We start from the raw sequence: 25,714 nt of genomic DNA on the forward strand, positions 1-25,714 counted from the left end.
GTTTTTGCGAATTAACACCGACGCGAACATAAACACACTATCACCCAAGTGCATCAAGGCATTTTCGCGTGTTGTAAAATTCACAATCCAACTGTGATTCGCGAAATTCGTGAAAATTAAACCCTTGTGAAAATAACAGCTTATACAGTAAAGAAAATACATAGAAAATTCAACATTATTTCACTTTTCTGGCATAATGAAGAGCACTTGACTTGCCTCTTTCAGAAAGCAGGTTGAATTATATTACCCTTAACATATGTCCATAACATGTCAATGAAATGTGAACTTTTCATAAAAAATGAAATTTTGTGGTATTCTTCTTACATTTTCTTTTTGTATTATTAGTAGTACAATATGACGTCTTGAAGAATAGTAGTCTCCCTATCCAGTAATGACAGAATCAAAACAGTTCATAACTTTTGAATCAATTGTCCAATTTTCCTCAAATTTTCACTGGCATATTCTACTAATATTGCTACTTCCACTCAATCCACATTTACTTGGGATTTGGTTTTCTTTAATGTTTCCTGCAGAAGTATAACAACTTATGCTTAATAGTAATATGTGTGTTAGACAGATGGTCAGAAATAATCATTCCCAACCAAAAGCAGACTTCTTGTGAGTATTCATGAGAGTCAGAAGATTGTGGATCTTGTTGTCTGCAAATGTCTGCCAGTTTTAGTAAATTGAGTGTGATGTGGTACGTTCATACTACGTCACAAAGATATATGAATACCTAGGTCGGCTAGATCAGCAAAATACATTATTTGCACCCCTATGATATTGGTTGTACTATAACTTACAAAAATGCCAGCAACATGTTGAAACAACAAGACTTTCTGTACAGTGCTATGGCGGCTAGAGCTTAATACCAAGCTAACTTGGATAGTACAGCCCCAAGATATGTTTCATGACCATGCATCTTACATTATTTTTGGTTTAAAAATTGCTTGGAGAACATAAGGAATTCTGTAATTACAATTTTCAGGTTTATTTTATCAGTATCATCATTATTATCATCATCATCACTGTAATTTGGCATTTCAGACGACGTTTTTACATTTTTAAAGTTACAAGGCAATTTCCATTCAGCATCGAGAAACAAAATAAAATTGTAACAAAGCTAAATGTATTAAAGGTTTTATACTCATTGAATGATATCATCAAAGTTTCTACCCCCTACCCTCCACTACCGGTAAGCATAAAAATCAAGTTTATTTCCGGGTAAGCAAAGGTGTAACTACATTAACTATGAATGCAGACACAGCCAGCATTAGATATAGTCATGTGGGTCTTATTCATACTCTCTATCATTATGCTCTCTGTCTATCTATCTCTCTTTTAGTCTCTGTCAGTCATACCCTCTCAACTGCGGACTTTGAAAGTTGTCAAGTTTTCTCTCCTTTCTTCAAGAGCAGTGTTATCCTTAATTCTTTCTACCAGAGCTCCCAAGTCTCCTTGATTCTGCAGGAGACTTCCTGAAAACTGAACAATCTCTTCATGTCCAGATAGAGGAATATGGAAAAAAAAAATCCATGATTTGGGACTTATTTTTACGCATTGAGATGCATCTAGCACCCAGGATTCTCCCCAGCTATCCTTTGGAATCATCCTGATGTTGAAAGTGGCCCCCTTCTGTACATACCTGTATGATGTCACATGAACACAGACCAATGTGGAACTGAAAGTGATGTGATGGATTCCCCCCCCCCCCCCCTACTCCCCAATTGTCTGATGATGTCTGTCTCATGTTGGTCTCTGGTAAAATACACACTGTCACAAGACCTGTACCAAGGAGCAAATCATGTGACCGCATCACCATCACTGTACTCTTATGAAAGCACTTAATGTTTTGGATGTTCAGGATTAGCTCTACTTAGCCACGAAAAGCTAATATTTGTTGAAAGAGTCCCACTTTGTAGATTGTTTTTGTTTTGTCTTATTTTGTTTTTTTAAATATTTCTCTGATGACCAATCTAGAGGGATCAAGTATCTAATTGTAATCTCCAAGAACCAGGAACTTTGTCCCAAATAAAACACACAAAAAAGTAGAAAACAATGAGCTCTGGAAGAAGCTTTAGTGTTGTGAATTTTTTCCTTTCCCTTGGAGAAGAAGAGGAATGTGTATTCAGAAATAATATGCAAAGTGTATCGTAATCATGTTGGGCTATTTTTACTTCTCTTAATGACCGCAGTTGTTATTGTTATGGAACTAACGATGGCTGGGAGCAGATCATATCTCGAGCCAAAGGTCTTAGAGGGACTGCTATGGCTTTATTTCTGGCATGATGAATTATGACAACGCTATTGGTTAAAAGGCAGTCACATGACACACACAAAAGTCCCCAATTAAGTCAGGTGACCTCCCTCTTGACTTTATATTGAGCCTCTCATGAGGTACTTATACCGGGGAAAAAGTTACTCTCACTTTAATGATCGTTAGTTGTTATTTTTTTAGCAGGTCATGCAACCAGGATAACATGCTACATTCCAATGGGCTCAGCATGTGCTGTTGGCATGTGAGCTTTCCAATATAAGTGCTTCATCCATATTTGATTGAATCGCCCCATGAATCCTGCACGTAAAGATCTTATGCCTGGCATCATATACATCATATGACAAGAAAGACATGATATGTGCAACATGCAAAATATCCAATCCATCGCACATGGCCATCTTGATTGTTTACCCCGGTGTATGTATTGGAGAATACTTTAGATTCAGCAGTGTTGTGCTGCCGCTGCCCAATCACATTTTGTGTGCGCAATACTAGCCTCATTCCTTAATGGAGTTTATTCAAATTCCGATCGGAGGTGTACCATTAAAAGATCGAGCTTCTTGTAACTTTGGTGGTAGCACCCTTGCTTAATCCATCTTTTTACATACTGGTTAATGTTATTTTTGTTCTTTTTAGCATCTGCTTGTGTGCACTCTACTAGCCACACTCCTGGACAGATTGTGTGAAAAATTTGTGCAGAGTTTCAACATAGTTGAATATGAATCCCTATAATTTTTGGTGATGCTACCCCTGATTTTGTTCCATTACTGTGCTGTACAATGCACATTGCTAGATCATTTTCTTCAAAACTCATAATGGAGGTGCATCATGGTGAAATTCAGACCCCTTTATTGTTTTTAATGATGCTGCCCCCAGATGTCTGCCTTTTTTATAAGGTCAAAGGTCAGATTTTCGTCGGTGTTGTGTGTGTGTGGCCTATGGGCTGAGTTTCTTGACGGAGGTCATTCAAGTTTGTTATAGAGTCATATCTATCAATTCAGTGGTATTATTTCAAAATTTAGCTCTTTATTGTAACTTTTGATGGTAACTTGTATGCTTGTTTTGAATATAATACAATGTAAAATGGTTGATTTTAGGGGGTCTAGGGCAATTACCCCCTGGGCATTTACCCCAGACCCTTCCCCTGACTCTAACCATAATCCTAATCCTGAACCTAATCCTAACACTTACCCAAACTCTAACCCTAAACCTAGCCCTAACCCTAATCTTTACTCTAACCTTATCATTAACCAGTATTTAGCTGGGGGGTAATTGTCCTTGGGAGGTAATTGCCCTGATACAGATTTTAAGAGTCTCCTTGTCTGTACTCTACTGGCCACATATCTCAGTGGACTTCTTTCAAGTTTTGCACAGACATGAATACTTGTAATTTCTTGAAGCTGTAGGTCTTACCCCAGTGATTAAAGTGGACAAGCTTACGGTAAACCCCTTTACTTTTTCATACCAATGACGTAAGATAAATCTAGAAAAGAATTGTACCAATAGGCCATACCAGCATGTTAGAAACAAATAAAGTGTGTTTAATGGGGAATCCCTCTGTAAAACATACCTCATTTTGGAGGCTGGATGCACTTTCTTTTAGATGTGGGGGGAATACATTTGTTTTTATGTAGATTCAGAATACCCATTGAACTTTTGAGTGGTAAATCCAGATTCTTTTGTTAAGGACCTCTGAGGGGAGTTTGAACAGAAAATCTTCCCTTTTCAGAACTAAAGTGAAATAAATGGGCCTACTATATGAAACAAAAAAAGACTGAATCTGATTGTATTTTAAATATTTTCCTAATCTGAAATGTTTTTAGCACATGTTTATTGAGAATCAATTACAGATGTGAGACCTGTGCTAATTTTGGTTATGCTGCCCTCAGTGTCCTGTCTTTTATTGGGCCAAAGGCTGCCACCATATTTAATTTCTTGTGTGTGCTCAACATTTCATATTTCTTGATGGATTTTTTTTTTCAAAACATATGGATCTGCACCATGGTGAAATTTAGACTCCATTGTTTCTTGTTATGCTGCTTCTAATGTTCTGCCTTTTACAGGGTCAAAGGTCATACTGTAAAAGTGGATATTTTCACACGACTAATTTTTTATGCTCGGCTGGGTATGATGAGTTTCGTGTGTTTTTAATTTCGTGGAATCAGACATCAACTATTGGGACATCTGGCGAGCAAAAATATTCACATTGCTTTTTATTTGCACGCTAGTTTCTTGTTGCGCGAAATGCACAAAAATTGTATTTGATGGATGTCTTGTGCGTGCCATACAGTTAGTTTTTCATAATGGATATTGTTGAAATTTTGTACAGATATCATTGAAATTTTGTATTTGGGTATATGATGGTCAAATGTAGATTCCTGTGCTTTTTGGTAATGCTGCTCTCAGTGTTCCATCGTTTATAGGTTCAAAGATCATTATATCTCTGTAACTGACTTAGAGGTTACAAAAAAAAAACAAGTGATGTCTTTAATAGAGGAGGTGTTTCTGGCTTGAAAAGGAACCGAAACCCAAAGAGCAATGTGGATTGAGTGAAAGCAGTAACATTAGTAGAACATATCAGTAAAAGTTTGAGGAAAATCGGACAATCGATGCAAAAATTATAATTTTTTAAGTTTTGCTGTTGGAACCGCTGGATTAGGAGACTACGAGAGGTTATGACGTGTGAGTGGACAACAATATAAAGAAAATATCAAGGGAATTCCACAAAAATTAACTTTCTAACAAAATGGAAGAGCACTTGACTAACCGCTTTCAGAAAGCAGGGGGAATAATTGTTACCCGTAACATATGTCAGTATCAAGTTGATGGAATATGTAATTTTCATGAAAAATGAATTCTTATTGAATTCCCTTTATATTTTCTTTATATTGTCGTCCACTGATACGTCATAACCTTTAGTAGTCTCCTCACCCAGCGGTTCCAACATCAAAACTTTAAAAATTCATATAAACTTTTGCATTGATTGTGCGATTAGCCTCAAAATTTCACTGATGTGTTCTACTAATGTTGCTGCTTTCACTCAATCCACATTGCTCTTTGGGTTCCCTTTAAAGTCGTCGGTCCCAAGGTTGCTTGCTTAGTTACAAGCACACTCTGTTTCCTTAGTGGCCATGTAAAACAAATGAATTCAATTTATTCCAATGTGCAAGACTTTCTGAGAGCGACAGAAAGTGTGTTAATGTACATACTAACATACTGTAAACCAGAAATCCAAGGATCGCGAAATTAAAATGCATATGAAAGTCGTTGTCTACACTGTAGGCACCTATGCATTGGATGCTTGTGGCAATCACAAAATTTTCATGCTGTGAAAAACATCTTGCTCTACAGTATTGTGGCAACCAAGCAAAGAAAAGCTTTGTGGAGAAAACAACTTCCCCAGTTTTTTTTAGCGATTCAAGTCAAGTGCTACTTGGCACACTTGTTGGTATTGAAAAACTGATGAGCAAAACAGTTGTATCTCTTGAGAGGGTGCCAGAAAGGTTATTACCATGGGAGCGAGATTGTGTGACCAAAAATGTGGGAAAAACCTTTGCCGCCGCAAACGAGTTCCCAGTGAGTGTTAAAGCATTGTCAATTACTCTAGCACACATATTTGTATTGATATGTACCATACATTTAAAGGACAAGTCCACCTTTATATACATGTGGATTGAGTGAATGCAGCAATATTAGTAGAACACATCAGTGAAAGTTTGGGGAAAATCGGACAATCCGTTTGAAAGTTATGAATTTTTAAAGTATCTGCGTAGTCACTGCTGGATGAGAAGACTACTACAGAGTATGATGTCATATGCGTACAACCATATAAAGAAAATAAAAAGAGAATTTCACAAAACTTTACTTTTTGAATAAAGTGCACATTTCTTTGACTTGTTACTGACGTATGTGAAGGGTAATATTATTCCCCTTGCATTCTGAAAGAGAGAAGTCTCGTGTTCTTTTGTTATGCGAGAAAAGTGAAAATATGTTGAATTTTCTTTGTTCTTTCTTTATATCATTGTATTCATGTGACATCAGAAGCTATAATAGTCTTCTCATCCAGTCTGGAGTGAGCAGTAACTTCAAAAATTCATAACTTTTGAACGGATTGTCCGATTTTCCTCAAACTCTCAATGATGTGTTCTTCTAATATTGCTGCATTCACTCAACCCACATCATCTGTCTATGAAGGTGAACTTCTTAAATATGACTGGCAGAAAGTTCAATCCTGTGAAAGCAACACATCAAGGAAAAAAATCGTGCATAAAAAAGACCACTTCAGCATATTTTGGGGCAGGGGTATGATATTTGTAGTTGAGTGATATTTCTAGCTTGAATGCAAACCCAAAAGCAGTGTCATCTAAAGAAGCATTTCCAGGAAACGCCTAAGGTTATCGTGATATTAAATATCTGAGATCTTGCCAAACCTGTTTTTCTGTTGCTGTCTCTGCCATGGAGATACTATAAAAGTGGATATTTTCGCTTGACTAATTTTTGGCGCTCGACAGGGTAAGAAGAGTTTCGCATGTTTTTAATTCCGTGGAATCAAGACATCAACTACTTGAACATATGGCAAACAAAAATATTTGCGTGCTTTTATTTTCATGCTAGTTTTGGGTTGTGTGAAATGCATGAAAATCTCAACACCGCAAAAATTTCCACTTTTACAGTAGTTGGGAAGACTTCAATGGGGCACACAGGGGGGTACACCAGGCATGCAACCCCTCTTTATTTTTTTTATTTCAAGCAAAAGTGATGAAAAGAAAAAAAAAAATTAGGGCACATGCTCGCCCCCCCCCCCCCCCTTTAATTTTGTAAAGGTGCCTCGCCTTTACGGAATTCCTGGATCTGCTCTTGAGTATAACTTGAGAAAAGTGTCAATAGAGACAAAGCTGCTAATAATTACTATTTTTTTGTGATTTTATCTATCTGTTTTGTTTCAGTAGGGTAGCTCTGTCAGTGGCTAAACACTGTTATTCTCAGAGGCCTTACACATACAATAACGTACATCATGAAATACGTATATTGTAGACACATAAAAAGAAAAAAACATAATACACAATTACGGTACACTTACAACATGGCCAGATAGCTGAGTAGTGTGATACCCTTGATACCCAGTAGTTGTCACTTTCCTGGACTCAGTATGCCATGATAACTGTCGAAGATCACTCTACATACTGCTTGGATGATTATGAACTCTCATAAAACGAATAGAATTCTACCATTCTTGGTGAACATTTTTGTAACATAGACTATGTAGTGGCAGTTTGAGAGCCATGTATGGGTTGAGGGGAAAGTAGAGAATAACCTAAGCTGGGGATTACCATCCATGTGGGAAATTTGGATCTATGCAAGCCAGAGTTGTCCTCTTGTTGTTAGGACATTTGATCGAATATTGTTACTAAAATGTTCTTCTAAAGAGGACATTCTGCCTGACAATGTTGCAAAAGTAAGATTTTAACTCAGAAAATACAGATGTGCCCGGCCATGAGAGATACTGTAAAACACAATATTTTCACGGCATGAAATTTTCGTGCAAGGGAGCCGACGGCCTTATATTCGCAGCATGAAATTTTTGTGAGTTGCCTCTAACATTCAGTGCACATGGTGTAGACAAGATATTTAGCATGCGTTTTAATTTTGCGAACCTCGGCTCTTGCGAAATTTGCGAAATTAAAATGCGTTCGAACATTCCTCGTATTACAGTACCTTAGTAGTATACCTAGAAATTGTCTTTACACACACACACACACATACATGCAAACACTTAATGCACACCCACATAGGTACACTCACTTACCAAGTGTTATGCTGTGAGATTCAGACAATCAATAGAATATTGGGACATGTTCGTTTCACAAAGCAGTGTCTATTAAAAATCCATCTACACTTTGCCGATTCAGATACTACACAGTGTTCCACATATATGAGGGTCAGTGGCTACCAAGAAGTAGGTGGGCAAAGTTGTTCCACATGTAAGGAAAAAAAAAATAATAATAATAAAAAAAACAGAGCCACAAATCAGTCCAAGTTTGAGCTAAATGGGGGGGGGGGGGGGACATTTCATGAAGCATTTTATGCGATAAATTTGTCCGACAAATAATTTTAGGGAGGACCCCTATGTTGATGATGTCACATTCACATTTTAGACAAGACGACTACTCCAACTCGGCACCTTATAACAGAAAGTAACCACACCTTTTCTGTTTGTTATCCGATATCACTGTACTTACGTACTATCTCTTTGATTCGGCTACTTGTGTGAGCGGAATGTTCCTCGTATAGATACAACTGTATTTCACGCTTTGCAGCTATCCACCCATATTTGATTTTTTTCTTTCTTTCTTTCAATCTCAATGTGACTGTCATACATTTTCATGGAAAAAGAAGATGATACATCATGAGTAGTCAGAATAGCAGTGACATTAAATGCACAATTCTGAATATTTATGTGCAATGCCATCGGGGGGGGGGGGGGGGATGATTAATTACACTTAGTAGGACAGATAATGAAATGTATTGATTTCGTTCTGTAGAATACTACTTGTACTACTACTAACTACTATGGATGGTAGTGATGCTGCTAATAATGATAGTAATGATGATGATGATAATAATCATCATCATAATAATAATAATGATAATAATAATGATAGCAGAGCTGCCAACTAGCACTGATTTTCAGTAATTTCTACTGAAATTGGACAAGAATACTGAAGGTTACAAGCAAATTACTGATTTTACAAATCATTGTCTGTGATAAATTCTATAACACTGTTAAGGATTACTGATTTTCACTCAAAAAAGGTGCAAATTACTGATTTTCAGCCATCATAGTACTGAAAGGCTTTTACAAAAGTTGGCAGCTCTGTGATAGTGATAATGATAGTAGTAGTAGTAGTAGTAATAATAATAATGATAATTATAATGATAATAATTATAATTATAATTACAATTACAATAGTAATAATAATATCCATTCATGTTTATGATATTGAAGTAATAATGATAAATCTGATGCTATTTCTGATAAGCTTGAAATTCATTAGCCATTCAAACTGTACTATCAAGCTTCTGTAACATCCCCATCTTGTTAAAAATCAACAAGCTACATTATACCTGCATCTGTCATCTGTATTTGCTTTTGTCTGTCTGTGTATATTAATATCTTGCTCTGCCTCCATTATGCCAAAGCTCTCACAGTAGGGAATTCCCCTGTCAAGCTATTTTTGATTCCAGATCCTGCAGCCTATTTTGAGGCATCACTTGTAGATGATTTGATCTGTACTGTATGCAGAACCACTTCAATCAATATGTCATGATGTCTGCATGTTTGTTATCTTGTGCCTTCAGGATTCTGCAATGATTGATTAAAGAATGGATACCTTGACTAAGAAGAGGATATGATGAGACAACATGTTTCCGCAATTTGCATTGGACTGTAGTGGTGGGTAAATTTGGAAGAAACATTAAGATTTGGTGGTAGGATATCTAAGTCTGTTTAGATTACCTCATTTGAAAAAAGATGTGATATTGCCCGGAAGTAAAGGAAAATCATGAAAATCAGGTACGAATAATAGCGTAAAAGTTTCCACAGTATGCCACATAAAAATATACCTTATACCCCTTTCATGCTACTCATTTGGGAAAACCTGAGAGATTCAATGGGGACTCGAAACGTGGAACACCTGCAAAAAAAAATTCTTTCACACTAGCGAATGAGCTCCTGGTTGAATTCTCTTGTTCACTCTTCTGCAGTGGAAGTAGACATTATGACGCGTGCGCGAACAGGCCTGCGAAATGTTGTTTTTACATCGCTGATCTTCACTTTTCACCTGGGAGTTTACCCACAATGTCTTTCACGCTACACTGTCGTGCGGGAGTTCCCGCAAGATCACAGGTGTAATTTGCTAAGCGTTGAAGGGGGTATTAGATGAGATAAGATGTAATAGGATAAATGGGAATGTACGCATGCAGTCCCCAAAGTTTGTGCCAAGAAAGTGTACATTGTATGCGTAGCTTGGTCCTTCTTAATGGTTGTGAAATATTGATTATTTAGACAAAGATTGGAAGATGAATCTGGAGACAGTACAGATGTTTTTGTTTTGTTGGGGTTTTTTTTTACAGAAATACTGCATATATCATGGACTGATATATTGTATAAACTGTTATTTTGACGTACAGATATTTTCGTGAATTAGGAGGTCACAGACATTTTCGCAAGATGTTTTTGCGAATCGACACCGAAGCTATCACAAATACATTGCTACCATAGCATATGGCAACATTTTTGTGTGTTGTTAAATTCGCGATCCAATAGTGATCTGAAAAATTCACGAAAATTAAACCCTCGCGAAAGTAACAGCTTATACAGTATGACCAGTGATGAAGTCTTCAGAAGAAAGGGAGTTATACCTTCCCTCATCAGCACTGTTAGGAGGAGACAAAGTAGTATTACAGGACATCGACTACAGAAAATATGGACTTTAGAAAAGGCCAATCAGAAGCATACATCATCTCCCGTCTTTCAGAGCCTCAGCATTTTTGGCATCAGGCAAAGAGATAAAGCAAACAACCTTTCTTAAAACTGGAGGAACTGCTCTGCTGTAGATGTTATAATTTCTAGTACCAGCTACTGTAAAAGTTGAAACTTCATGCATTTTGTGCGATGTGAAGCTGTCACAAAAGTACGCAAAGTTTTGTTTTTGTAATATATAACATTATCTCATATCTTTGATTCTGTAAAAATGAAAATATTTCAGTGTCTTGTGTTTTTGTTTACTTGCAGAGGTAAAAACCCTTAAAGAAAACAGAAAAAAAAATCATACATACACACAGATATGATGTAATGTCGCAACCAGGTAGTAACAATCTCAAATGGTGTGAAGGATTGGTATTTACTATGTGAAGGGGGAAATCCTATTCCAGCCAACATACCCGAAATACAAATGGGAATTATGTGGCTGTGTCCTGTATTGAAAGGAAAACGATTCTGTTTTTTCATGGCAGTGAGTCCAAAATAGTATTCACTGTCAATACCACAACCACAGTCTGGCATCCAGGATCCATACCAAGACATGGTAAACATCTTTTGTAGTTGGAGGGGGAGGGGGGGGGGGGGGGGAGGGATAAGTCAAACAAAACAAAGGCTGTAATGTTTTGATGAGGTGTTTCTTTGGTTGTCTGCGGTGGAATCAGTTTGGTCTGACTCTTCTTTTTTATTCAAATATTTTTGTTTGTATGTTTGATTTTCAGGACCTCTGTACCTCGTTTCTAATACGCTGCATGTACTGCAGGCGAAATTTGGAGCCTCCTCAGTGAGGTTCGAAAGCCCCGCTCAAAGAGCGGCCTCTTTTCTGTTTATACTGCCCGGGCCATCCACCCAGAGCGGGTCCCTGACTGGCATCGTTTTCATGAGTTTTAGATTACCCTTTGATAAACGGTGCAGGCTTTTGAATTTTTTACATAACAGCAAACATGATTGAGGGCAAAAGTGTGCAAGTTGAGTGGCGTTTTCAGCAGCAGTCAGTTAGGACTGCTGGTTTGTTTACATTAGCTGGCGTTGATCTCCAGTGATTAACTTCCGATCAAAAAAAAAAAAAATGCTTCTTGAAACTATAGTGACTATGCTGCTCTGCTGAGATCTTCAAGGCTGCCATAGGAGACTCTGAAACCACCCCCTATTGGTGGTTCAGAACCTGATCGGATCAGATCGGATCTCCTTTTCCGTATTCTGTCTGTTTGTACTGCACTGAAAGGCTCTTCAATTGAGGCTGCTCGAGGAGGCTTCAAAACTCATTTTTTGCTTAAGAATAATTGGGGGTATGATATTGATACTGCCAATCTAAAAAGGGATATGAATATCTTGTGGTCTGAAAGAGTATCCTTAGTATAGGTTTCAGTTTGGGGTACCTGTGTGGTAAGCTCTCACCCCCCCCCCCCCCCCCCCCCCAACCCCCATCCGCTCGAATAGAGGCATCAAAACATTTATCTTTATTAAGGAAGTTTGTTGCAGGTCAAGCAGTATGTGATGAGCTGTGAGACGAATGCATGTCCTGTACGGGGCAAAACAGATGTCATAGTCCTTCCTATTCACATTGTTTTGTTGTTGTTTTTTCCTCCCACAGTGTATATCATTTGAATTCATAGGTACAGGCACAGAATTTCCAAACAAAAAGAAGCCAGGGTAATTTAATTTTGCATGGAACCTGCTGCAAATTAAGGAATGTTTTTGAAATAATTCCATCCGTGATCTTTTCAAAACTTTGTGTTCTTGTTTGGTGACATACTTTCAAATGTTTTGTCAGTGAGATGACGAGATACACAGACACACTGAAGGCCTTGGCACACCAAGCACGACAACGGCAACAGTCCGGATTTTTGCTATGGAGTGCCAAAAGGAACCATGTCTGATTCTGTTTTAAAAAATTAATAATTTGATACAATATCACCAAAAATGTTATTCTTATGTCAGAATCAAGAGCAACAAAGTCTCCAGTTGAAGATTTATTTGGTAGCAAAATTATTAGCAGGGAATTAGCATATTGTAACATCATAGCAAAAAAACTGGACCGTTGCCATTACTGCGCTCAGTGTGCAAAGGCCTAGAGTCCATGCAGCACAATAGAACTTCCAGTGAAAGTTATGTTGGGGGGGGGGGGGGGGGGGGTGAGGGGAGGGAGAATCAAAATCTTTATGTTACTCTCTGCACCACCATCTGTCTGTGTCTGCCATATTGTTATTGCACGGATATCCCGCTGTATATCCAGAAAGAATAGCAGAGCGCTGTCACTTTCACTTCCCATTCATGTGAAACTCAAATGGCCTGTCGGACAGTGATCTATTTGTGGTAACTAACATATTAACATGGGGTAAACATAATGTTCAAGGTGTGACTATAGATTTGAATGCTGCCAATGAGGCCAATATAGAGTTAGATCAATGTTAGATTTCACATTGGTTTTGATTTTTTTTTCCATATTTTTGTACTCTTTCCATCAATTTCCATTTTCTCTCACCAGGATATTATTTTTCTATGCCACAAATGCAAAATTCATCAAACAAATACATATTAAGATAGTTCTGTTAAAACAAGCAAAAGGGCACTTTTGAACATGCAATGAACTGTAGTGTCAAAAAACAATCATTACCTAACATGTCAAGACTACTTTTCTGAGATTTTTTTTTTTTTTTTTTGTGGTGGTGCTGATCATTATATTCATTTCTCTATGAGCTATTTTTCTTTAATTCTTTGTTCTGTCGATTAAGTTCTAGGGTACTCTATCTGTCACCAAAGGGCTCAATATTCTGCCACTAAGTGTGTTTATGGAAATGATCAGTGTGCTGATCATCCCTTTCTGAACATGTGTACCTTCTTTGTTCTGTAGGCCTATATCTTCTTGCTAGTACTGTAAAACGAGGAATGTTAGTGTGCGTTTTAATTTAGCGAATTTCACGAGTGCTGAGATTTGCGAAATTGGAATGCACGTGAAAATTCTTGTCTACACTTTATGCATTGAATGCCAGTGGCAACTCGCGAAAATTACATGCAGCGAAAAAGGCCATGGGCTCCAATTCGCGAAAAATTCAACATGCCGCTAATATATCGTTTTACAGTATGCGCTTGGTTCCTACAGGTCACTGCATCCTTACTCTCATTGTGGCCATGTTCAAAGCTGCTGTCGGTGAAAGGCACATCTAGCTCCTACCTACAAGTTACATTCATGTGGTTCTTAGCAGTGATGACAGGGCCTGTAGTTTATTGTAGTTACAATGAGCAATGCTTTATGACAAATCCAAATGTGCTTTGCATCATCAGATGCAATGACCCCCCATTTAATGCATAACCACATGGACCCACTAACTACATATGTAGAACCTTTGCCAGGAGTTCTGTACGATGTGTAATTATCGATCCGTGCGCATGCTAGCCACAATTTTTTTTTTTTGTGGTTAGGAGCGTCGTGCTAATTTTAATCTAGCTAACTACAAGTTCCATTCACACAATCCCTCGCTTGAAGTTGGGGGCCATTTCGACCAGCTCTCACCCAAGATACTGTAAAACATGCTATATTTGGTGCATGAAATTTCTCCGAATTTGCAGCCGATGGCCTTTTTTATGGAATGAAATGTTCGCAAATTGCCACTGGCATTCAATGCATATAGTGCAGATGAGAACATTTGCATGCATGTTAATTTTTTGAATCTTGGGGCTGGCGAAATTTGCAAAATTAAAATGCACGTGAACAGTTATACCTCATCTTATAGTAGCTAACTACAAGTTGACGTAAAGTTTCAAGCAACCCATAATGTAAAGTTTCATTACCAAGTTATAAACCATACTGATGGAGCCCATTAATCAAGACCCATACTTATGGGGAACATAAGAGAGTTGTTCATGGCAGTGCAAAATATGGTCCCTAGGAGCTTTCTAAGGACCAAATCAGCCTTGCTGTTATTGTCTTTAGATTTAACAAGAATCCTTCTGATGGGTAGAGGAATGAAGGATTAATCATACAGTACATGTGGTCTCCATAAGAGCTATCAAACTGGGCTCCTTACGGCCAGAACACAATAGTTTCATGCATCATATCCTCTATAACTAGAAATGATACAGGTTACAGTTTCAGTGTATTACATGTATATATGTAGACACCTTAGAGAGTAAATGTGCACAGGACTCCAAGTGAGATAGTTAGAGCTTTATACAGTCACCAGCATCACAGGGAAGTCGCATTGATCAAGGATCATTAGTTTTTATTGAAGCCCAAGTGCATATCAAAACTCCCTTGGATGTTTTTGTTTTTGTCGCTCATTTTCGATTTAGTGTCCTGTACATAATGTCTTGTTCAGTTTTGCCTTACTTTCTCTTTGGTCAGTTTCATATACAACCCAAGACCCCAAGTGAGTAATGTCTCAGATGTTCCATCCCTGAATTAAAGTGTTCTTATATATGGAAGTTCATGTGGATGCAAGGGATCCAGTTGTGTTACATGGCAACAGATTATCTCTAGTTTTAATTGGGACCTTCCATTGCATGCTAGAGACTGATGCATGAAATCATATAACATATATGTATGTAATAAATAAACATTTATTTCCATAATGCATGCAGATTTATTTCCACAATACATGCACATCACATCCTCTGCCTAAGGAGCATATCTGGCCAGAGTACCTTTGTTTTGATGGATCTGAAGAAAACTTAAGAAGGAAGAAATCGCCAAGAATCATTGGAGATTTTGGCGATGAAAGGAAGTCCCCATTAGGGCATTCTTGCTGAGCCATTGTCTGTGTGGAGGTGTATTGTTTCACTGTGGTGTGGTTCACATAGAGACATATCTTACTGCAGTGCACTCCTGTTATAACAAACATGGTTGTCACAGAATTCTTGTTACAATGAAGTAAAAAATCAGGTCAAAAATATACCTAAATCTTTATATACTGTATAGTTTGGCTAGAACAAAATTATTACCGGTATATCAGCAGGGCTGCACACTAACCCATATTTCTACTGTTCCTACCCGTCGGACCAGTAGGTACCCAGTTTTTCAATTTTTTACTGGTCCATTTCTGAAAAAGTTATGGGTCTGACAGTGATTTTACAGGTCAGGGACCATTGGTCCAGTGACAGTGTGCAGCGCTGATATAAGGAAAGAAAACTGCCATTCCCAATGACTTCGTTGTAACAGGAGTCACCTGCAGTAATTAACTGTGTTACCTAACCTGTGATTATCCCTGGTTTCCCTGATAGGAAGTTTGCAAAAAGCATTTCCATAATTTTGAATTTTTTTTTAAAGGTTCAAAACACAGACACACACACATACAGTACACTTGATCTCAAGAATAACAACTTAATTTATTAATTTTCAGTGCAGGGGCGGATCCAGGAATTCTGTAAAGGGGGGGGGGGGGGGGGCAACTAATATTTCTGGTGCCACTTCCGGGTTTCATTTCAGTTGTTTCTTTTTATTTCTTTTGTTTTTAACGAAAAATAAAGGAGGGGCGTGTGCCGGTTGCGCTCCCCTCCGGATCTGCCACTGCAGTGCCATCTGTAGTCTAAATAAGACCCAATGCACCAATACCAGAGATTTGAAGAGAGAAGGCAGTCTACATTTGAGATGAAAAGGAGACCAAAAGGAAATTGGTATAAAGAAGTTAAGCAAGAGGTGATAGGGATATAATTAAAAGAAAGTAGATCACCTAATCAATTCATACCTGTCTGTTTCATCATCTCCAGAGGGTACGGTAGACTGATTACTTTTGGCTTCGTCTTTCTTCAGTGAACCTGCTCTCATTTAGAAATGTTGCAACATGCAGAATATTTCATTTTTAAGCTTTCACTTCATACTGCAAAAATATCTCGTAGAGTTCAATTCATATGAAAATAGCATATATCTATGTATTATATGCGCAATTGGCAGGGCAGTCTCTGGCACCCAACTATGGCTATGATGTAATGATGGCCTGGGTGGCTGGTTGCCGATTTAGTTCATGCCTCAGTGGGAGAAATCTAAAACATCGAGTTGAAGTCACATCACAAATTTTGTGATTTTCGTATGATGACGATTATAATTTAGAGATCAATGTTACAGAAAACTTCATGCAAAGTTTGAAAAATCGCCTCAGGTGTACAATTTTTCTGTCAATGTTTTGGGTGGCTTTTTCGTAGTACAGAAGCTTGGCGGCATTCACTGAAATGTCACAATTTGCTAACGTTACAATTTTTGCACTGGCAGTGTAAGTGGTCCTAATACTTCAAACTACTATCTGCAGTCCAAGTTCTTGGCTTGCATGTGTGATAATTTCTATAGGCACATATTTTTTAGATTTTTTTACTTTCATTTTTTTTATTAAACAAAATTAAGCAAAACAATTGCAAAAATAATTTAATACAAGATTACACAAGACAACAATATGTGGTGTGAAATACTTTGCAGTAAAAGAAAGGCAGTTCATTACCTGTTCAAACATCAAATCAATTCTCCACTTTTGAAAATGAAGAGACAATTCATTGTCCTTCTTTCTGACTAATACTCTAGATCCTTGTTACGTTTCAGCTCAGTTTTGAAGCCAACGACAGATTGTTTGCTTGGAATTTGCAAAAATAACAAATGTAATATTTCAACAGCAGAAATAAGTTCAAAAATTGTCACCAAGCAATGGAAGATGCAATGTTTTGATTGTCTTTCTCGTTGATAATCTACTGTTACTGTCTTGGGTGCACCAGGTGGGTTGGGGAGGATGGCCTGAGGGCCCAAGTCATAGTTAGCTCTTCCAGACCTGCCCAACCTGGCGCACCCATAACTCTTCATTGTATGTTCTGATTTTGTATTATGTAATGTTGGTAGTTGTGATTAAAAGCCAAATGAATAAAAATGATAGTGATACTACTACTACTACTACTACTACTACTACTACTACTACTACTACTACCACTACTACCACTACTACTACTACTACTACTACTACTACTACTACTACTACCACTACTACTACTACTACTACTACTACTACTACTACTACCACTACTACTACTACTACTACTACTACCACTACTACCACTACTACTACTACTACTACTACTACTACTACTACCACTACTACCACTACTACTACTACTACTACTACTACCACTACTACTACTACTACTACTACTACTACTACTACTACTACTACTACTACTACTACTACTTCTACTACTAATGATAATCATCATCATCATCATCATCATCATCATCTAAGTGATAAAATTATAAATTGGCTTTACACTGGGACATTCTCACAAGATATGAATATGTATTTCATGGTCTTTATTTGCCACAAAATGTGTAAAGGGGAAATTCTTTTTCTTGATTTTGATGAAGAAGTCAGTAAAGACAACTGTTTGATGGAATGCTTGGAAATAAGATGCGAGAAGACAAGTATAAGCAATTATTTGCAATGCTCATCCTCATAAGAGCATTTGCAATTAGTTGTATATGTGTTTTCTCCCAATTCTTATCTGGCAAAGAACAAAAGTCCTTTAAAAAAAAAAAAGGACTGTTTAGTCAAGGACTCATTGAAAGACACATGATGTTAGCCCAAAAACAATGATGTGTTGTACCTTGTGGAAATGACACAGATGAGTTTGCTCCCAGGGCCATGGGTAGATTATGTTCTTCCGCTGCAAACTTTGCCAACAGTATGCCTTTCCTGTCATGCACAGAATACATGGCGTCGACATAACATGTTTTTGCAATGCATGCTGGGGGGAGGGTTAAAAAAAATCAGAAGTAGGTCACTTCATTTTTTTTTTTTAACCTCTAATAGTCTAATTTGCAGTCCCTGTGCTGGATTTTCTCCTTTTTTTTCTGCTTCATTATTAATTGATGAAAATTTGCACTAGAAATATCTAAGTGCCATGTTCCATATACTTGTCCATTAGTCAGATTACTGTTGTCAATATTACATAGAATTATGCTTCAAAGGTTTGCATTTCCCAAGGATTAGCATTGTTTCTGTAAAAATCAGCTGCAATTAACAATTACCATGGCAACTGGAATTTCTTTAGCTGTTGTTATTCTAATCATCATCAGAGCTAGTCATTTTGCCCCATAAGGTTTTGTCCCATTACTGCCTTGGCCACCTGGGTCAAATTGTTTTACATTCTGTCTCATAAATCTGATTGCAGTGGGTATTTAGAAGCTCTGTCAGTTTAGTGTATAGTGTCTAAAATCAAAACTAACAGGTGTCGCCTCTTTCCAGCTCTAGAAAAATTGATGTACTTTCGCCATCTTAAAAATAGTTCCACAAATTATGTCTCCCCTGTGTGTGAGAACTGATGTCCATATGGAGAGGAACATATAGATGGATAGATAGATAGATAGATAGATAGATAGATAGATAGATAGATAGATGGATAGATAGATAGAAGATGGATAGATAGATAGATAGATAGAGAGGCAGAGGTAAAGAAAGATTGGGGAGGGGAGGGAGGGGGGCGAGATTGACAGGTGTTTTTCTCCCGTCCTAATATCCATATTGTCTGTGTGTTCATTAGCAGCTTGAGAACAATTTTTAAACACATGGAATAATTTTTGCTTATGATGTCTTGAGTTGGGCTGTTCTCAATGCCTTTGTCATAGCTGGTGACTTTGCTTGCTAATAGAGATTTCCTTACAAATGAAGAAATAGCAAATAGTGCCCTCCCCCCCCCCCCCCCCCCCCGAAAAAAAAGAGGGAAAAGTAGAAAAAGAAAAGGAAATATAAAAAAGCTAAAGATTATAGTGTTGTTGTTGTTTTTTGCAGTTTACTGTAAAACCAGAATTTGTTGCATGCATGAAACCTTCGCAAATTTTGCAAGGAGCCAAGATTTGCACAATTCAAATGCTTATGACAGGTTTTGTTTACACAGTGTATTGAATGCCAGTGGCACTTCACAAATGTTTCATGCCACGAAAATGGCAATGTGCTCCAATTTGTGAAAGTTTCATGCTTGTGATGTATAAGAAGGCTCGCAAAAAGTATGATAGCCACGAACTTACCATGTTAATTCATGCATAGGCACAAATGTCTATGTGAAAGTGATACATGTTTTATGATGGTAAGATTTTTAATATCATACCACCAAACATAACTCCTTTTCATACATTTCCAGTGCCTGTATCATTCATGATATGTTGACCATTTAATTGTAGAATTCATCTTCAAATTAGGTTTGTTCTAAAATCTCTGGTCCATTCTTATTTCTCCATTTTCATTACAGATATCACGGTCATTAAGGGAAAGAGTGAGTTTTCTGGCGACAGCCCTCCTCATGGTGCTGTCCGGCCAGGAAATCCAGCCACTGCCGGGCCCCTGGGCCGAGAGCCCTACAGGGAGCTGGCTGCTGTTCCTCAGTGGCCCATCCCTGATCACCAGGGGGGCCCCAGTGGGGGATTCGGGTGTCGTGCCTGCAGCAGCAACCAGGGGACATGGTGGGGACAAGGACTTTGCGTGCCTGCAAATTCACCAGTCCTGCACGGTGCCGGAAGCCGTGTCACGCACGCTGCAGACTGGTGGGCGGAGGGTGGTGGTACAATGCAAGGATGTGGTCACGACCCTGGGACAACATGGTGAGCTTCTCATTGGGGGTAACGCCGTTATCCTCATACAATATATACCAGCGATAGAAACCTTATCCCTGTTTGAAAAGGTGTCCATTTGACAGATAATCAGTCTGTTCCTTTCACTGTCAACCAGTGAGTTACAATGCATTTTTATATCATAAGCAAAGTCATTTTAAATACAATGTGGGGGTGGTGAAAGGGGGCTAGCTGACTGCAAACAAACAAGAAAGTGTACAATTCTATGATTTCCATATACCTTAAATGGGAAACTATTAAAGCTGCTAGAGCATGGCCCATATGGAGGCAGTACTCCAGGCGACTCCCGTTATGACAAAGTCCGCGGGGCTGGCAGTTTTCTTTCTATTTATATCAAAATTTCACTATAGGCAAACAACAAAGTGTACAAATATTTATAGAAAATCATTTAATTGTGTGAATTTTTACTTTGTTGTAACGAGACTTTCGTTATAGCCGTGTTCATTATAGCAGTAGTGCACTGTATCATATGTTCCAACTTCAGGGAGAGCCAGTCAATATCATATTTAGCAAACCTTTTATTCTTGTCAGTTTGTCAGGCATAGAATAGAATTAAAACCAACAAAGAAGAATGTTTCAGTGGCCAAATGTTCTGAACTACTTTAATATGATATTGTATACATTATTTCAGGGTGTTCACCCGGTGAAGTGGTGCCACCTTTCATCCAACTGGACCCCATGGAAGACCAGCTAGTGCAGCTGAATATGGACTATCCAGTCATCTTCTTACCAGATAGAAAATGAAACAAACGAACAACAATTTCATGCTGCACCCAAACTTGAAAATTTTGTTACATTCTCTGTCTGATTTCACTTCACCTTTCCCCAATTTTTTTTAACAATTATTATGTGTTTTTTTTCAAATAATGTCCTGCATGCAGTAATTCCCATTACTTTTTGTGCAACATCGCTATCCAGGTGCAGATTTAAGTGCTGATGGTTACAGCCATATCATCGTTCAGATGGAAGCGGTTGAACTTGGTGAAGATGACTTCCAGGCCTATATTACTATGGCAACCCCTCAACCACAATCTCTCAGTGCAGTCTCTAAACTGTTTTCCTTGGTCACTGTGGAAGGTCAGTTTATGGATAATGATTGCCTATTTTGTCATTGTTTTTATGCCTTCGCAACGAAGTGGCCGGAGGCATTATGTTTTCGGGTCGTCCGTCCGTCCGTCCGTCCGTACGTCCGTCCGTACGTCCGTCCGTCCCGTTTTGTTTTTGTCGATATCTCAAGAACCATGTGGTGGTTTTACATCAAACTTGGTATGAGGGTATATCCTTAGGGGATAATACTTTGTGTGGATTTTAGGGTCACAGGGTCAAAGGTTAAAGGTCACAGGTTATTTTGTGAAAAAAAAATGAAATTTCATGTTTTTCTCCATATCTTACAAATGGTTCAAGGTATCTTCATGGAACTTAGTATATATGCTTGTACCGATGGGCAGTGATTATCTAGGGAAGTTGGGGGTCATGGGTCAAAGGTCGGGGTCAAAGGTCAAGGTCAGCTCCTCAAAATATCACCACTTTCCTTAAAATGCAATATGCCTGAAGGTTGTTTTTTTTTTTTTTTAACTTGATGTATGGCATGTATTACCCAATATATATTTTGGGGGAAGTTTCTTGCCAAAAGGTCAAAGGTCAAAAGGTAAAAGGTCAAGTGGAAGTGCTAAATTGCACTTTTTCCTCCATATCTTGAAAGTAACTCAAGGTATCATCATGAAACTTACATATTTATGCATGTTCAACCTAACAGTGATTCTCTTTGGAACTGTGAGGTCAAAGGTCAAAGGCCAGGTTTAGATAATGCTATTTTCCCATTTGATACTGAAATTATACTTTTTCTCAATACCTTCAAAATTACTCAATGCATAGACTTATAAAAGGGTCAAAAGTCAAGTAAAAATCATCAGTTCCCCAAATACCTGCACTCTGACATTTTAATCATTCATCCAATTGAACCTAGTTCTAGGAAAGTGAACATTCAGCACATTTGTGTCAAACCTGTCATTTTAATATTTTGCCAATTGTGTGAAACTGTCATCACACATTGTCAAGACATTGTACTATAGACCTATTAGGAGAACCATGCATTATGGCGGAGGCATATCAGTAGCCGTAGCGATATATCTAGTTTTGTTTTTGTTTTTTTTTTTTTTGGTTGTTGTTGTTTTGGGGGGAAAAGGGGGCAGGGAATCATCAGAAAAAGTAGCACCCGTATAAACATAGTTATTGCTTTTGCATATCTTTGATTATGGAACAGTTTATCATCAAAGTATCAGTAGTTCACTGTCACTGAATCTCTGCACATCTTAGCAGGAAACCAGCCTGGGTAATCAATGACAGACAAGGTTGAAAACTGAAAACACTCAGAATCAGAAGCATGCCTGAGGTTTTGAAATAAGGTTTCAGCATATGAACAGGGTACTAGTAGTTGTTGACTCATAAACTCAGAATGTCTTTTGTTTGTTTGTTTTTTTGTTTGTTTGTTTGTTTGTTTTTTGAGGGTTTCAAAGTCACTCACTGGAGCACATTGGTGTGAAAAAAAGAAATCTGCAAATTGGATGAAACAAAGCAATATTAGGCAAAATATTTTATGCCATCAATCAGCAGACCTTGTATTTGCTGTATTTGGTCATGAGGAAAATCTGTGTTTTGTGAATCAATGTTAGTCGCCAGTGTTCTCAAAGAAAAACATTAATATTTTCTCTCCGTTATTTTGTGCAAGCTGCATGGAGCATATTGAGTTTTATGCTACAGGACACTCACTGAGAAAATCAATTGAACAGGTTGAATGAAATATCAATTTTCTTTTCCTCTGAGTACCAGACATGTCATCATAGACCATAGGTGTCTAGTGTTAAGGCTTTTATTGAAAGCTGAAATGCTCCCTGAAAATGTTATCCTTTAAGATTTCTGTTATCAAGTGTGTTTCCTCATCAACCACCACAAGCCTTGAACACAGCCTAACAGTGTTGGCCTAGCAAAGCACAATTTCCATTTTCCATTGTGTATGATATGATGACACACATACATACTTACACAAATCCACCCACACACACAGGTTTGATTACTGGTGTGGAGGAGGAGTCTGCCTTCAGCTGGCCGGCTTGTCCACACTGTGGAAACAACCATTTGGATGGAGGGGAGGGCAGGTTGGTATTTGCTCCGTCTCTATATCTGTTACAGTGAAGACAAAAAGAAAAACAGAGGATGTTATTCAGTTTGTCTGCAGAAAACAATCCTATTGTCTTTCAGTTTTTAGAGTGTTGACACAATGGACCGATAACGACCGACAAAGTGGTCATTAACGACAAAAGGCGGGTATTATGTGAGAGTTTTTGTTCTTATTTGTGTTGTCATTTTTTTTTTCTTTGGTGGCTGCAGTGGTGTGCCTGTGAAATCATGTAGTCTGATACATCTCGTTGCTCTTAATCTCTGGCACTATAACAATGTGCATCTGAATTAAATGCTGTGTTAGATTTTCACCTCATGAACTTGGGATAGTTATTGAGACAGACTTTCATTGTAACCGTGGGGGGATGTGTGGTAATAAAGCAAAATGGGTCTCACAGGATATATATTACTATTTCCACTGATCCTAGCAAGTTCACTCTGCACAGCCTTAAAGTGAAAAGCCATGCCACATTTAATTTGACTTTATTGACTAAGTTAAGATCACAGCAACAGATGATGAAAGTTTTCATGAGAATCAAAGATGTAGTAAGATAATCATAGAGTTGCAGATTTTCATATGTTTTCAGGGAGTATTGGTGTCAGATACATAGCATATGCAAATAGAATAAGGGATTTTTTTTTTCACTTCCTCACAAGTTTCTCATTGACCTACACATAAATCCTTGCTAAAATCCACTTGTTTGAAAGATAAAGATAAGAGTCAATCATATCCATCATGTTAAATGATTGTGGATTAATTTAGTTCTATCAACTGCCAATACTATTTTAGTGATGTTGTTAATTTCTGCAAAGAAAACAAGGTACTGGTAATCACAAAGCATGGACAGGTCTCACATAGTGCAAATTTCCAGATCATGAAGTGTTCCACCTGTTAACTGTCTACTGTCTACTGATAGGGAAGGGGTGTGCAGTTGCTGAACTATTGACATAAAGAGTCTAGGGCAATTACCCCCGACCCTTTCCCTGACCCTGACCCTAATCCTAATCCTGAAACTAATCCTAACCATAACCCAAACTCTGACCCTAAACCTAACCCTAATCTTCACTCTAACCTAATCACAAACTAGTATTTAGCGTGGGGCGGGGGGGGGGGGGGGGGGGGGGGGGGGGAATTGCCCTGATATGGCCGTAACACATACCACATGTACGATGTAAGTAATACTATTATGTACAGGCCAGTGTTGTCAGATTTCAGTAATATTTCTATTATTCTCTTGATGAGATTTCACTCAATATGCTGAATGCGTCTTGGACAGTGAGTTGGTTTTTCACTTCAGACGGTTCTGTTCTTTCTATCCCAGTGGGTTCACACTGCACTGCTCTGGATGCCGTCAGGACATCCTGTCTCCGCTGACCAGAATGCACCTCGTCATCTTCTTAAAGTGTGAACAGCCCCTGGCTATGCATTCAGTGAGGGTTCAGGTAGGGTTATATCAGATTGTTGTTGTTGTTGTTGTTGTTGTTGTTGTTGTTGTTGTTGTTGTTGTTGTTGTTGTTGTTGTTGTTGTTGTTGTTGTTGTTGTTGTTGTTGTTGTTGTTGTTGTTGTTGTTGTTGTTGTTGTTGTTGCCTTGTTTATACTTCTCAATCCACATTGAAACATTTTAAGGGGGTAGAGTGCATTTACTTCTCCTCACTTGCATGTTTTTATGGATATCGAAGCAAGTTTGATTATCAGCCGTTTTGATCCGATAGGATTGTCAAACAGTTTGCTTTGATGTCTCCTTTTAAAGGTGCTGCAGTCGACAATAGAGGGCCTCCTGTCCTCGTCCTCTGCATCTGAAGGCGGGCATGATCTCCAGGGCATCCTGGGTGTCCATTTAGGCCCCCTCAAGTGCCTTCTAAGGTCTACATCGGGCAACTCCAATACCGTAGAACAGAAGGGCTTTATGTTGGAGGAGGTTCACATTCCCTGAGCTTGCGGAAATTTAATAGTCAGCAGGTAGTTTTGATGGTGCAATACAGCTTAAGTTGAATGTACAGATGCGATCTTCCTTTGCAATACCAATGATAATTTGCCAAAAGAGTATTTTTTTCTTCTTCTTTTTTTAAACTTTAGATCAGAATTGGAAGGAAGATATTCTCAGCTTCCAAGTTGTGTATAGTTTA

At 38.2% G+C, this 25,714-nt stretch overlaps 1 protein-coding gene across 1 annotated transcript in view; it reads left to right on the forward strand.

Moving 5' to 3' along the window:
* Positions 1-25,521, forward strand: part of LOC139720087 (DNA repair-scaffolding protein-like) — a 49,080-nt gene extending 23,559 nt beyond the window's left edge. The window contains exons 13-17 of the mRNA XM_071631456.1: positions 20,031-20,379; positions 21,328-21,486; positions 23,474-23,564; positions 24,909-25,029; positions 25,339-25,521. Coding sequence (XP_071487557.1) covers positions 20,031-20,379; positions 21,328-21,486; positions 23,474-23,564; positions 24,909-25,029; positions 25,339-25,521 — 903 coding nt within the window. The remainder of the gene's footprint in view (positions 1-20,030; positions 20,380-21,327; positions 21,487-23,473; positions 23,565-24,908; positions 25,030-25,338) is intronic.
* The last annotated feature ends 193 nt before the right edge of the window (positions 25,522-25,714 follow it).

The sequence above is a fragment of the Diadema antillarum genome, unplaced genomic scaffold, assembly GCF_040938485.1.
Source record: "Diadema antillarum isolate AM-2024a unplaced genomic scaffold, OU_Dant_1.0 scf00000120, whole genome shotgun sequence".
Lineage (NCBI taxonomy): Eukaryota > Metazoa > Echinodermata > Echinoidea > Diadematoida > Diadematidae > Diadema > Diadema antillarum.